At 42.7% G+C, this 14,594-nt stretch overlaps 1 protein-coding gene across 1 annotated transcript in view; it reads right to left on the bottom strand.

Moving 5' to 3' along the window:
- The window catches only part of LOC311231633 (multiple PDZ domain protein-like), a gene marked incomplete at both ends in the record, with an annotated part of 105,102 nt that overhangs the window by 10,634 nt on the left and 79,874 nt on the right, over nucleotides 1–14,594 (bottom strand). The window contains 6 exons of the mRNA XM_084318261.1: nucleotides 2,513–2,580; nucleotides 2,739–3,095; nucleotides 5,084–5,158; nucleotides 6,207–6,293; nucleotides 7,330–7,459; nucleotides 11,184–11,275. Coding sequence (XP_084174387.1) covers nucleotides 2,513–2,580; nucleotides 2,739–3,095; nucleotides 5,084–5,158; nucleotides 6,207–6,293; nucleotides 7,330–7,459; nucleotides 11,184–11,275 — 809 coding nt within the window. The remainder of the gene's footprint in view (nucleotides 1–2,512; nucleotides 2,581–2,738; nucleotides 3,096–5,083; nucleotides 5,159–6,206; nucleotides 6,294–7,329; nucleotides 7,460–11,183; nucleotides 11,276–14,594) is intronic.

The raw sequence follows: 14,594 nt of genomic DNA, 5'->3' as shown, positions 1-14,594 counted from the left end.
AACAAAACAGCCAGAAATATTTTTCTTTTTCTTTCTTTAACCTCTTCTCGGGCCGTCATGCCTGTGCACGACAGTCATTTTTCGCCGAACATATAAATTACCGCTCGAAAGATCTGCGTTGCCTTTTGAACGCCACCTTACTCTGTGTAGTCTGCTACTACACTAGACTTACTGTAGGACTACTACACTAGACTTACTGTAGGACTACTACACTAGACGTAGGCCTACTACACTAGACTTACTACTACACTAGAAACACTGTACAACTGTACAAGCAAAACTGTACATTGGAATATTGACAAAACCATACTAGGTAATTTACTGTACATTGGAGGGGGTTGGGTTAGGACATTTACAGGGGCCAGTTTCGGATTGCAGTCTCCCGTAGGTGTTCTTTGAGAGTGGTTTTGAAAGTGGGTAGTGATTCACATTCCTTTACAGCTTTGGGTAGGGCGTTCCACATTGATGTGGCATAATTGCGAAATGTGTTTAGTCCCTTGTTTGAGCCGAATCTGGGTTTAACATGATTTGTGGAGCTCCCTCTGGTGTTGTGATCGTGGTATTCACTGACCTTTGGGAAGTATTTTGACATGTACATGGGTACCTTGGTCATGTAGTGTATCTTGTAGACCAGGCCCATTGCAAGTTGCTGTACTCTGTCGTCTACTCTAAGCCATCCTAGGTTGTCAAAGTGGGCAGGGGTGAGGTGGGTTCTAGGAGTAAGGTCAAGCAGTAGTCTGACCAGTTTGTTTTGAGATGTTTGTAATTTAGTTTTTAGCACCTTTGAGGTGCTTTGGTACCATGAGGTGCAAGCATAGTCGTAGTACCCTTGAATGAGTGCTCCTGCCAGAGTCTTCAGGGTATTCTTGTTTACCAGAGAGGAGATCCAGTACAAGAATCGAGTTCGTTGGTTGACTTTTTTTATTACATTGGATGCCATTTTGTCACAGGAAAGATTAGCCTCTAGGATGGAACCCAGGTAGTTAATTTCATCTTTCCTTGTGACAATATTGTCACCCACTGTAACTGAGAAGCCATCGGTCTTGCTGAGTTTGTTATTTGAACCGAAGAGAATGGACTCTGTTTTGCCCATGTGTAATGATAGTTTGTTATCAGCGAGCCATATGCAGATTTTGCCTAGTTCCGAGCTGAGGGTTTTTTCAACCTGTAACTTGTTCTTGTCAGAGACCAGCAGGGCTGAGTCGTCCGCAAACAGGAACAAGTTGCAGTCACAAGCTGACGACATGTCATTTGCATAAATTAGGAACAGTAGCGGTCCTAGTATGCTTCCTTGTGGAACACCACAGCTCACTGGGAGGGGGGGGGGATAGGGTACCGTTTACCTCCACCATCTGTTCCCTCCCCTCAAGGTAGGATTGCATCCAGCTCACTGATAGACTATCAAAACCAATTGCTTTTAGCTTGTCAATCAGAATGGAGTGATTGACAGTGTCGAAGGCCTTTTGTAGGTCCAGCATGACCATGCCGCAGTATTTGCCCGCGTCCACCTCTTGTTTGATGTGGTCGTTCAAATAGAGAAGGCATGTGTCAGTGGAGTGGGATGTTCTGAAGCCAGATTGGAATTCGTAGATTAGATTTTTTTCCGCTAGGTACTTTCCGACCTGTTCGTAGACTATTTTTTCCATGACTTTCGAGATGGAGATAAGAATAGAAACAGGGCGGTAGTTGCCTGGGTCTAATTTGCTGCCTTTTTTGTCTGCTACTACACTAGACCTAGGACTACTACACTAGTCTGCTACTACACTAGATTTAGGACTACTACACTAGTCTGCTACTACACTAGATTTAGGACTACTACACTAGTCTGCTGCTACACTAGATTTAGGACTACTACACTAGTCTGCTGCTACACTAGATTTAGGACTACTACACTAGTCTGCTACTACACTAGACTTAGGACTACTACACTAGTCTGCTGCTACACTAGATTTAGGACTACTACACTAGTCTGCTGCTACACTAGACTTAGGACTACTACACTAGTCTACTACTACACTAGACCTAGGACTACTACACTAGTCTGCTGCTACACTAGATTTAGGACTACTACACTAGTCTGCTACTACACTAGACTTAGGACTACTACACTAGTCTGCTACTACACTAGACCTAGGACTACTACACTAGTCTGCTACTACACTAGTCTGCTACTACACTAGTCTGCTACTACACTAGTCTGCTACTACACTAGACTTAGGACTACTACACTAGTCTGCTACTACACTAGACTCCCAGATGAATTGAAAATGGGGGACCCTGATGTAAACAAGACGAAAGTCTTTCTCTGGTCTGCATCCCCTTAACAATTGTGTGTATTGAGCTGTACTGTATTGTACCCATTCTGCAATCTGTTAATAAAGTTTTCAATCAATCAATCAATCAACCTAGGACTACTACACTAGTCTGCTACTACACTAGTCTGCTACTACACTAGTCTGCTACTACACTAGACTTAGGACTACTACACTTAAAAATAGCGTCTGCAGTTAACTAGAGGTCCGCTCTCCTCCGGGTGATGGCATCCGGCTGAGATGTTCTAGGGGGGCATGCGGTCAAGCTCTTGAGACACAGAACACGTTGGTAGGTTTTATGTCACATTAGCACATGTCCTCTTCACACCGGGATGCTAGAATTCACGTCAGAAATGGGTGAAACACCTCTTTAATGCTGAACAGACTTACTGTTTAACAGTGAAGGGCTTTATGACTGTCACTCACCAGCAGAGTGTCACAGCCTCCAACGATGCTGAGCCCTAGACCCGTGCTTCCTTTATTGATCTCTATGCCGCTCTCACAGCCAGGCACGATTGGACAGCTCAAGGGGTCGGGGGTCACGAAACATGGCCCCGGCCCTTCGGATCTTCCGGCGGCCGACGAGGAGGAGGACGACAGAGGGACGGATAGGGAGGAGGAAGAGGAGAAGGGGAAAGGCTGGCAGGAGGAGGTCGGGAGGGGAAGAGAGGATGAGGAGGATAGAGAGGTCGGGAGGGGAAGAGAGGATGAGGAGGATATTGAGGTTGAGTGGTTGATGGAGAGTTTGATTGCAGCCTGGTGTTTCCGTAGAAAACTGTATACCTGAAGACAGAGAAAACAGTTCAAGCAGGGTGGCATGGTGGCACAGTGCTTAGCACTGCTGCCTCACAGCAAGAAGGTCCTGAGTTCAAACCCCAGCAGGGGGCCTTTCTGTGTGGAGTATGCATGTTCTCCCTGTGTTCGCGTGGGTTTCCTCTGGGTACTCCAGTTTCCACACCATAAAAGACATGCATGGTGGGCAGGGACTACAGATGGAAACGAGCTAATTAGCTAAAATCTGGCACATTTACATTGATGTGGACACTGAAGATGTTCATTAATGTGCACTGTCCCTGGGTAAAAAAAAGTTATGTGAGGGTGTCAATCAATTGCTCTGGTTTTAATAGTTAGCAAATCAAAATGACTTGTTCATTAAAAACAGTGTAGCCTGTCATTGTGGACGGCCCAGCTGTTGAGGTTGTGGACATGTTCTACTTCCTAGAGAAAAGCACAGAAAAAAGCACAGCAAAAAGGTTCACAACACATCCACATCCTGGTTAACTTCTGTCACAGCGCCAATGCATTCAGACATGTTGGGACAACGTCTGCTCTTTCCACAGCCTCTCAAAGACATTCATAGAATAATCACAACTGTAGAAAGGAATCACTGCCATTGATCTCACGCTCAGTGAGAACATTCACAACAGCTGCCACCACAGCGGAGCAGGAACATCATTAAAGCTACAAGGAGAATATTCAACACAATTATATCATTGTCAGATTGGTTGTGATACCTTGGTATAATTACAGGAAAGAAATGAGATCATTGCCAAAACAATTGGTAGCCTAATTCTCATAAGAAAGACATTTCCCATAAACCCTGTCGCTTCCTGTTGCAAAGGTTTGTTCAGTCTACATTTTGAAGCATTTATTCAAATGAATAAGAACCATAAAACAATTTAATTTAGACATGTCAAACACATACGTACATTATACTGTTCTCCCTTTGTCACCTGCACACATCAATCCATGCAACAAAGGCATGCACATACATGTGCACGCTCATACTCACGTGCATGCTCATCAATACACAATTGTAATGAAAAGTTTAACTTGTGCATATAATTTGGTCATGTTTGCGCACATGTGTTCACACGCATGCATGGACATGCCCACACACACAGACTAGTTCCTCATGGATTGTGGGCCAACGTCAACCAGTGCTGTCAAAAAGTTTTGCTCATTTGCTCATCAGGACGACCCCTGTCATAATATTGGTGTTCAACAGTCTTAATATTTATTGTTCATGTGAACTCATTGATCAATGATCATTGATTAGGCTAACTAAAGTAGAGGACGAGGATTGTATTTTTTTCTTGGATCAGCTGTGAGGGAAGGTTGCGCTGAATTTGGTGATGATACGATCTAAACATTCTTTGTTTATTTGAAATTAGATGAAAACCCATCCCTGCCTTGTATAACACTAAACATTTAATTCTTAATCTCAGTGAGACAGAGAGGCAGAGTTCTGAGTAGGACCAGGGTAGATTGACAAATGTTAGCTGCTAGCTTGTCATCATGCCTTTACAAGCATCAACGTTTTATTTATCATATTTTATCACTCAATAAAATCTAAATATTCTGAAAGCCAAGACTTTGTTTATTTGAAATCAGATGAAAACCCATCCCTGCCTTGTATAAAGCTAAGCCTTTCTTTCAAAATCTCAGAAAGACAGAGCGGGAGGGAGGGAGAGTTCTGAGTAGGACCAGAGGAGATGGACAAGTGTTATTTGTACATGCCTGTACAAGCTTAAAAATGTAACTTATTTATCATCTGAATCTGGCAAAAAGTCAATGTTGACATAAATCCATGTTTAAATTCACCGCTGCGACATCCGACTGATTTTGATAGAGCACGTCAACATTTGTCACAGCTTATCACAAATTACGTGCTTTTTAAAAAAGCCAACCAACTAATCAATCAATCTACATGTTTGTAGTATATTTGTGCGTGTTTGTGTGTATTTGCAGTTATGTTTATGTGTGTATACCTTGTCCACTGAGAGTCCTGCCACAGGTTCATCATCCACTGATACGATCCTGTCTCCAACTTTTAACCTGCCATCCTGTACACACGCACACACACACACACACACACACACACACACACACACACACACACACACACACACACACACACACACACACACACACACACACACACACACACACACACACACACACACAAAGTAATACATAAAGTAATGAAGTAGTAAAGGAATTAAGTTCAAGTTTCTTTATTAGTTGTCATACAGAAATACAGTATACTTTTGTATGAAATGCTTCTTTCTGTTTTGCTCCTGAGAGTGTGCTAGGTAAAAATAGATAATTATAAAAAGTATAATAAGTATAAAATAGAAAGTCAAGTACTTAAACAAGTGTAAACAAGACAACATTTTTCAATATACATATGTACAATATACAATGCAAAGTAGTTACAATACAATATAAATGGGATGAGGTAAATGGGATGAGGTAGCTTGTGGTGCCACCTTGTGGTGGTAAGGTGCAAGGCTTGGCTACGTGCAATGAGTTGCCAATAATATATAAATATAAAGTGTGTTCGTGTCTAAAGTGTGTAAAGTGGGTGCTACAGTGAGTTGTCCATTTAAAGTGGGTGTGTACGTGTGGGTGTGTGTGCTGTGAATGTGTTTGATGGTTTGTTACATAGTGTTAATTGTCATTGAGCATCCTGATGGCCTGCGGTTAGAAGCTCTTTCTGAGTCTCTCTGTGCTTGCCATGAGACTTCGGTATCGCTTGCCTGATCACAGCAGTTCAAAGAGGCAGTTGTTTGGGTGGCTAGAGTCTTTTATTATTCTCTTGGGCTTATTCTTACAACGCTTGATGTAAATGTCTTGGAGAGTGGGAAGCCCACCTCCAATTGTGCGTTCGGCTGAACGGGCCACTCTTTGCAGTCTGCTACGGTCTTGTGCGGTGCTATTCCCAAACCAGGAGGTGATATTAGCCAGCAGTACTCAAGTCCTTCACTTAACTAGAGTACTTTGATTCATTGCCAGCACCAAACTGCACTGGCTAGACTAAAGGATATACATCCATGAAGATGGGATGAGGAGGACGGTGATGAGGATGGGATGAGGACGGTGATGTCATACCTTGCTGGCAGTGCCTTGCTGGACCAGGGACTTGACCACCACTCCTCCCCTGGACTGTCCCAGGAAGACGCCCAGACCTACGTGATCCTGAAGTCAAGTGGGACAAAGGAAACAAGAAGCCTTGTGTTTAGAACGTTACATCCTCAGTGTTTAGAACGTTACATCCTCAGTATTTAGAACATTATATCCTCAGTGTTTAGAATGTTACATCCTCAGTGTTTAGAACATTATATCCTCAGTGTTTAGAGCGGTACATCCTCAGTGTTCAGAACGTTATATCCTCAGTGTTTAGAACGTTATATCCTCAGTGTTTAGAGCGGTACATCCTCAGTGTTCAGAATGTTATATCCTCAGTGTTTAGAATGTTATATCCTCAGTGTTTAGAACGTTATATCCTCAGTGTTCAGGACGTTATATCATCAGTGTTTAGAATGTTATATCATCAGTGTTCAGAACGTTATATCCTCAGTCTTTAGAACGCTATATCCTCAGTGTTTAGAACGTTATATCCTCAGTGTTTAGAACGTTACATCCTCAGTGTTTATAACGTTACATCCTCAGTGTTCAGAACGTTACATCCTCAGTGTTTAGAACGTTATATCCTCAGTGTTTAGAATGTTATATCCTCAGTGTTTAGAACATTATATCTTCAAGTGTTTAGAACATTATATTAACGTTATATTCCAAAAAGCCATTTTGGATTGAATATTGTTATCTCATGACAGTTGTTAAGGATGTCCTCTTAAACATAATAATTTTTTATGTAAAGGTATAAAGATACAACTGACAATTTCAGCAATATTCAACAGAGTTTAACGTCCTGCCAGAGTGGGAACCACATTAAATGTAATAATTTCCAACCGCTATCTGGGAAGTGCTGGAGAACAGCGGTGGAGGGATTTACATTTTTCATTTAGCTAATGAGGGGAAAGCCGCCCACTTTCCCATCCCTGCTTAAATCACCCATTGACTGTGTGTTCAGTTATATACTGTGTAGACATGTGGGTTTGAAAGCCAAATGACACAAAGTGTCATAGCTGTTAGCTGCCACTAGGGGCAGAGTGGTTAAGTGAGTGAGTGACACAATGCAGGCTGCAGTGTGAGGTGTGTTGCATCAGGATACCTGAGGTAGTATGATGTGCTCTATGTCTCTTGTTGATCGTCCGTCCAAAGCAGAGTCCGTCTGTGACGTGGTCATGTCTCTGCGTGCCGCCACGAGTCCCTGAGACACCTGATCCATGGTGCTTTTATTCCTAGTCAAACAACACCAAGTCAGTCAAACCTTAACCTTAACCTAACCATAACCATAATGTTAAGTGAACAACAGTCACAGAGAAGTGGCAGCAGGACAACCTCTGGAAACTGTCTTTTCTTGGTTTGTAGAAAATATACAGATTGGTCAAACAAACATTCCAACCTTGCTTTATGAACCTGTGAAGCGCACCTACCCCTGCTTTATGAAAAATTATAATTTTGCTAAGCAAACTTGGAAAAGAAGAGCATGCACATCCACTCTGATGATTGGGTGCAGGACAAACAAAAGACACACGCTGTGCAGATTCTATTATCTTTGACGCTAAGCAAAGTGATCCTTGATTCCACTCTTACTATGCTAAAGACAACTTCTCAGTCAAGAATGGAATAGAATAGAATAGAATAGAAATACTTTTATTATCCCGAGGGAAATTTGACACTGCAAATCGCTCAACATTAAACATTTAGACAGAACAGGTCACAAATAAGAATAACAAAACAAATCAAATTGCCTAAGATAAGAATAGAATAAAAATGGAATAAAATATACAGTAAATAAATACAGTAAAAATATACTGAGGTCTACAGTAGGTGTAATATGATATTGCACAGTGCTGTTTCAAAAGTAAGAGTCCAGGAAGATGGTAACTGTCACTGTAACTGCTCAGTGATGTAGTGAGGCACAGTGATGCATTGTATAGTCTGATGGCTGTTGGAATGAAGGACTTCCTGTGCCGTTCAGTGCTGCATTTAGGTAGTGTGAGCCTAGCACTGAACATGCTCCTCCTGTCAGCCAAGTCTGTGTATAGTGGGTGGGAGGGGTTTTCCCTGATGGCCTGGGTCCTCATTTATCAACAATGCTTAGAAAGTGTTCTATTTTCATTCTTAAGCACAGAATTTAGAATGTGTGTACGTACAGAAAAATCCGTGTTGATAAATACCATTTGTTCTACGCTCCGCACTCGTGCACGATTTTAAGTATTTGCATATAGCACCGCCCGTAATTAACCATATACGGTAATGGAACACCCCTATGAAATGTGGAAAAGTGGACTAAGCCGAGCGAATCGTGTTATGGGAGAAATATGCGACAGGCTGACAGACATGTACACGTACGGTGATGTCGGATATGATATCTATTAACTTCCTAAAGACCATTGCTGCCTGGGCAGCGCAAACACTAATAAAGACCGTTAACCACTGTTTGCCATGGTGTCATTAACACTTTCCGTGCCACTCACGAGATATCTCGTGTTTTTTTATAGGTGGTTGAAAGCCACTCACGAGATTTCTCTGATTTTTTTTTTTTTTTTTTTAGCGATCTGAAATCATATTGCATCACGCGAGCCTACCCGAGTATACACGAGCTCCGCCGGAGATTATATGTGGAAAAAAGCGCCCCCTATCGTCTTTCAGATGACGGATAAGGGATTTTGGAATGGACTCAATGAAAATGGATGGGGGAAAAAATCCGGTACTCCACATTTTCCAGTCCACTGATCCAGCCGGGGTTATCAGAGTTCATTCTGGATCCTCTGAGCCCCGCGGATCATGGAGTTCTACTGTATCGCGTTGGATTCATACACTTATCGATTTTTTCGAATGGTGATCAGGAATTGGAATATACCAGTTGGATACCATCTGATGTCAGGTAAGGACTCTATGTTATCAGTGTTAGGATAATCAGACACATTTTGATGAAGTTATAGGCTGTTTTGTGAAATGGACTCTTTCGGTTTCACTGTAAAAGTCCGAGAGGAAATCAACAGGGCGATTATCCGTGCATGGCCCGAATGTGCTTGCGTGCACGTATAATATTGATCATCTAGCGTTTATTTGAAAACGATTCATAAAAAGGCTGACGAATATCAACGTTGTGGAATATTCCAGTAAAGGACGATTTTCATAGAATGCTCCAGAATGGGCTGTTTTTTATCTGAAAACGGGTGCTTTTCTAAATGCTCTGAAACAGAAATGACGCGATAAAAAAACAATCTGCCTTGACAGCACTGACTGGAAAATAGTCTTTGATAATGCAATGGGCAGATTAGACACATAGCCATAATTTAAAACATAGATTAGGCGATATTAACGTTAACATTGGCGCCGATGGTGGCATTCAGCGGGTAAAAAGGAAAACCCGGCGTGGCGCTCAAAGTGTTAATAACCATGCTGGAATATGATCCGCGACGGATTTTCCGTCGATTTTCTACCTGCATATGATTTGTAGAGGCATATATTTTGATGTCGGTATTAGGTAGCCTATATAAACAATAATACGAGAGCATATACAAGAACAATCTCACTGCCATAGCCTACAGTACGCCATGTGTAGCCTGCCTATATGTGATCAATACAAACTTGAACTTGAATTCCATCATGTCTGTGTGCGGGAGCTTACAAGGCTGTTGTCACAATGTAAATAAAAATGTGCACTGAAAAGTTACAGTATGTAGTTGGTTGATTATTTGTATGACAGTCAGTAAACCCTTGCAAGAAGTATCCGTTTTATTTAATGAATTGAGAACATGCAGCATCGCCTTCCTCCCGGCATGCAGCAACGACATGTATCAGGCAAATGCGCATCACTGAGTGGAATCCCTTTCTATTCACATAATTTGTGATGGAGCTTTGACAGCTACATGGGTGGTACAGTAACAGTCTATTGCTCGATCCATCTCCAATATCACGATGGACCGTGCCGGTGGCACTTGAATGTGCACAGGGATGGCATTTGTGCGTTTTGTTCCACGCTCCAATTTCGGTCTCAAATTGCGGTACAAATGAAGGAGGTGTCTCGGGTATAGCGGACTCTAGTTAATATTATATTCTCTCGGCAATTAGACTGCCCCTCATTCATTCATTCATTCATCCCTATCTGCTATCTCTGAAAACAGTTCCCCGCGAGCGCAGTCAGTGCACCCCATAGTATTCAGATAACCCTATATATAAACCATGCTGCATTCATTCGGAAAGAAATACCTATTCCAAATGCTATATTTATAGGGTTTGGCAATAATTACACTACTGTCGCTATTTTACAATGAACTATAATGAATTACGGATCATACAGAACAGGCCAGTGTTGAAACTAATGCACGGAAGCTTATTTCCGCGTTGTAATATTCATATTCTACCACCGGGCGCCAGGTACGCAAGGTCGGAGCTGTGCATAAATATACGCACAAAGTCAAGCACACGTTCAAATTGATAAGTCCCACACTTTGCTTAGAAATGATCGTACGCACGGGTTATGCACATTATCTGTGCGTATGCACCATTGATAAATGAGGGCCCTGGAGCTTAGCAAGGCTCCTCCTCTCCGCCACCCTCGCTAGGGAGTCCAGCTCCACCCCAACCACGCTACTGGCCTTCCTGACCTGCTTATCCAGCCTGTTTGTGTCCCCTGCTCTCAGTCCGCTGCCCCAGCAGGTCACAGCGTACAAGAAGGCGCCCGCCACCACGTGTGTTTGAATAAACCAACAGTATGAGGCCCAGCATCACAGTTATTATGCATAATCAATGTAAAAAACACCCTCATGGTCATGGGTATTGTGTTGTAATTGTGATGTGTTTCTACGTGGGGATTTCACGTTGGATCCTGAACTATGAGAGTAGCGGCGACAGTAGCTCAAGACAAATCTCCCCAAGGGGACCAAATAAATTCTCATCTTATCGTATTACTGCATGTTTTCAATCCAATCCACTTTCCTGTTGTTTTACCTGATGAGGATGATCTCAACATTGGAGGGAGCGTTATTGATGATGGTGGAGGCATTCTGGTGGCTGCGGCCATAAAGGATCTGACCATTGATCTAGAAAAAAAGACAAAGTCATACAACCGTCCCTCCTTTCTCTCCACCTCACCCTCCTCATCTCTAGCACACCATCTCTCCATCCATCCACCCCCCTTTCTAGAGACAAGAAGAGAGATACCAGTTTCCTCTCTGTGCGTTCAGTAGAAAGCTGTCTGGCTGCATATTAGCCTAGCTTAGCACAATGCATGGAAGCGGACATGACCGGTTAGTAGGGATGGGTACCTTTCACATTTGAACCGATACCGGTACCTGTGAATCGATACCGGTACCCAACGGTACCTTTTTTTCGGTACTTTAGTCTCAAGAAATGTAGTCGTAAAAAAAAAATCCAAACTTCAAATAACTACAATTTCAACAGTTTTCTGCTTGTCATTGCTCCGACTGCTTTGTTGTTGAATCAAGTCAAATCCTAGGTAAGCATATATTGTGCGTGTGAACGTTGACATGAAAAGAAAAAAGTAAAAAAAAAAAACGGTATCTCACTTGATTCGATACTCAGTAGTACCGACGTGTTTCGGTTCGTTACCTCAAAAGTACCGAATTCGGTACCCATCCCTACCGGTTAGCCTAGGCATTGTCCAACTAACACCGCTCCCGAAGGCTAACCGGTCATATCCGCTTCCATTCATTGTGCTAAGCTAGGCTAACATGCAGCCAGACAGCTTTCTAATGAACACAGAGAGGAAACTGGTATCTCTCTTCTTGTCTCTCTCTGGAGATGTTTCCAACCGCTATCTGGGAAGTGCTAGAGAACAGCGGTGGAGGGAAATGTTGGTGTGTTATTTTCACACAAAAACTTGTCCTAACTAATCAGTGCAAGTTTGCATTGTGTTTTTGAAGGGCTCAACAGAAAGCTCAAAGTCTCGACAAAGGCTGGTGTGCTGCTGCTGAAATACAGTACAAAACCCTTTTCTCTCCGAAGTCTCCGTTCAAATCCTCCTGTCAACGAACGCTAGGTGCTGCCACCACTGGTCGCCAATAAGATCAGCACCTTGACCTGACAGGATAGTAACGTGTTTTATTGGCGACCAATGGTGGCAGCACCTAGCGTTCGTCAAGCTTTCCCAGAAAACCACAGAAGAAGGCGCCATTACCGGCAATTAACATCTCGGCTGGAGCATTTGAAAGGAGACTTCGGAGTGAAAAGGGTAATTTTATACTGTATTTTAGCAGCGGCTTTTGTTTTCACCCCTCCGGCCTTTGAGCTTTGTGTTGATCGCTTCAAAAACACAATGTGGACATGCAATAATGAGTTAGGATGAGTTTTGACTTAACCCTCAGAATCCGGTTCGTTATAGAGCTTTGTACAAACAAAGCCTGTCAACAGAGCTACTGCTCTTCCCTCTTCCACCTTCCTCTCCTAACCACTCCTCCACTGCACCCTCCCTCCTCTCTCACTGTGTTCACACGACACTACGGGCTGCAAAGCAACAGAAATCATACATTTTTGGAGGACTTGAAGCTACAGATGCACGCCCGTCATGCAGCGTTCCTTGTAGCGTGTGAAGGACGACAGATCCTGACATGATGGGTGACAGCTGAACTGAGCTAGACTTTTTCTCATGCTCTGATGACGTGGCGAGACGTTAATAAATCACAACACAGAAGATATATTAAATGATTAAGAAATATCTGTTATGTAGTTATTAAATAATATCCCTAATCAGGTTCCTGTCATTGTTGGAGTATTAACTGTAAAATATTCTAAAAAAGAAATATAAAAAAATATCTAGTTAGTTTGATCTTAGTTAATATTAAACATAATTCATTATGTTTCAGTTATTCAGTTATGGCAAATATTTAGTGGTTGTTATCTCATAACATTTAGTAGATATGGATAAGAAAAAAAAACATTTGGCAGTCTGAACAAATATAAAGGCCTTATGATTAGAGCTGCCGCGATTACCGCATTACCGCAGTATCGCTGTTACATCACGCCCACCGCAAGAGTAGGCTGAATACCGCGTCACCGCTGTTTTTTTTTTTATAATAATAAAGCACCCTTCTCTCGTTGGGCTTGCGGCTCTGCAGATATACCCTACTCCTCTATCGAGGTTCCAAGCGACCCTATTGGGTACCAGAAAAGTCATGTGAAACATTGCAGACCACTGATTGGTCAGAAGAGAGACGCGTCACACGATGGATCGTCTTGCAGTGCTTTTACTTCCTGAATCTCAGCCATTGATCAGAGCTCAGTCACAACACGGCTAATATACGTTAGCTCCCACCGGAGACCGGAGTGGATTACCGACGTACCGTCGCTCCTCAGGGAACGAGGCATAATGATTTTACTGCAACGAAATGTTATAATAAAAGCCCTTCGTTCTATACACTTGTCTGATTGAAAACTTTATTAACAGACCGCAGAATGGGTACAACTCTGCACGCTCTGAGCAAAGAAAGGAACTGAGATATGAATTGAGTAACACTTGCCTTGCTATGGTCCGGTAAATACGAACGTGTAACTATATAACGTAATGCCACAAAACGAATGCCTTTGTAATCATAAGTAGTAACGTTATAATAAGAAGAAGAAGAAAGGGTCGCGACACAGAGGGGATACTTCGAATCCGTGTTTCACTTTTAACGAATGCGTGCTTGCCGAATCCCAAACAATATTCATGCTGCAAAGTCATCCTCTAAAGATAGACATTTAGACTAGAGGCAGGCTATATGCTATAAAGAGTAGACTACAAAAAAAAATGCATTCAAACTTTTTTTTTGTGTGTGTGTGTGTGTGCGGTAATAACCGCAGCGGTAGGAAATATTTCGCAAATGTGTGCGGTAAGGAAAACATCAATACCGCGGCAGCTCTACTTATGATGCATCATTTATGCTTCTAACCTGCATCCATCTTTCCATCCATCTGTCCCTCCATCCATCCATAAATTCCCAAGTATTCTATACAATCTGCTGTATGCAAACATTCCTACCCCCCCCCCCCCCTTCCTCCAAACATTCCTCTCCTCTCCTCAATTCAGCATCTGTCTCTCTTTGACGCAATCCTCTTTGAGTCGTACAAAGAAATCACACAGGAATTCCAGTAGCCGAAGCCCTTGAAGGTCATTGGTATTTCAAGGAGATGCGGTTCCTTTAGTGTGTAAAGAGTGTTACCTCTTTCCAGTCACATCGCTTTGTCCTTTTTATGCGCTACTGCTGCACAAGAACATTTTGTGTAACCGCTCTGTACTTCCTCCAGGTGAACACCAAGGCCATTGTGATTTGTCACTTCATTGTTATCATGGCAGCACACGAGGCACCAGCCTGTACGTCCGCTCGGCTGCACGGAGGCGAGTCTCTTCATGAACTAGGCCTA

This window comes from Notolepis coatsorum, assembly GCF_963971535.1.
Source record: "Notolepis coatsorum genome assembly, chromosome: 7".
Lineage (NCBI taxonomy): Eukaryota > Metazoa > Chordata > Actinopteri > Aulopiformes > Paralepididae > Notolepis > Notolepis coatsorum.
This window is presented reverse-complemented; position numbering and strand designations above follow the sequence as displayed.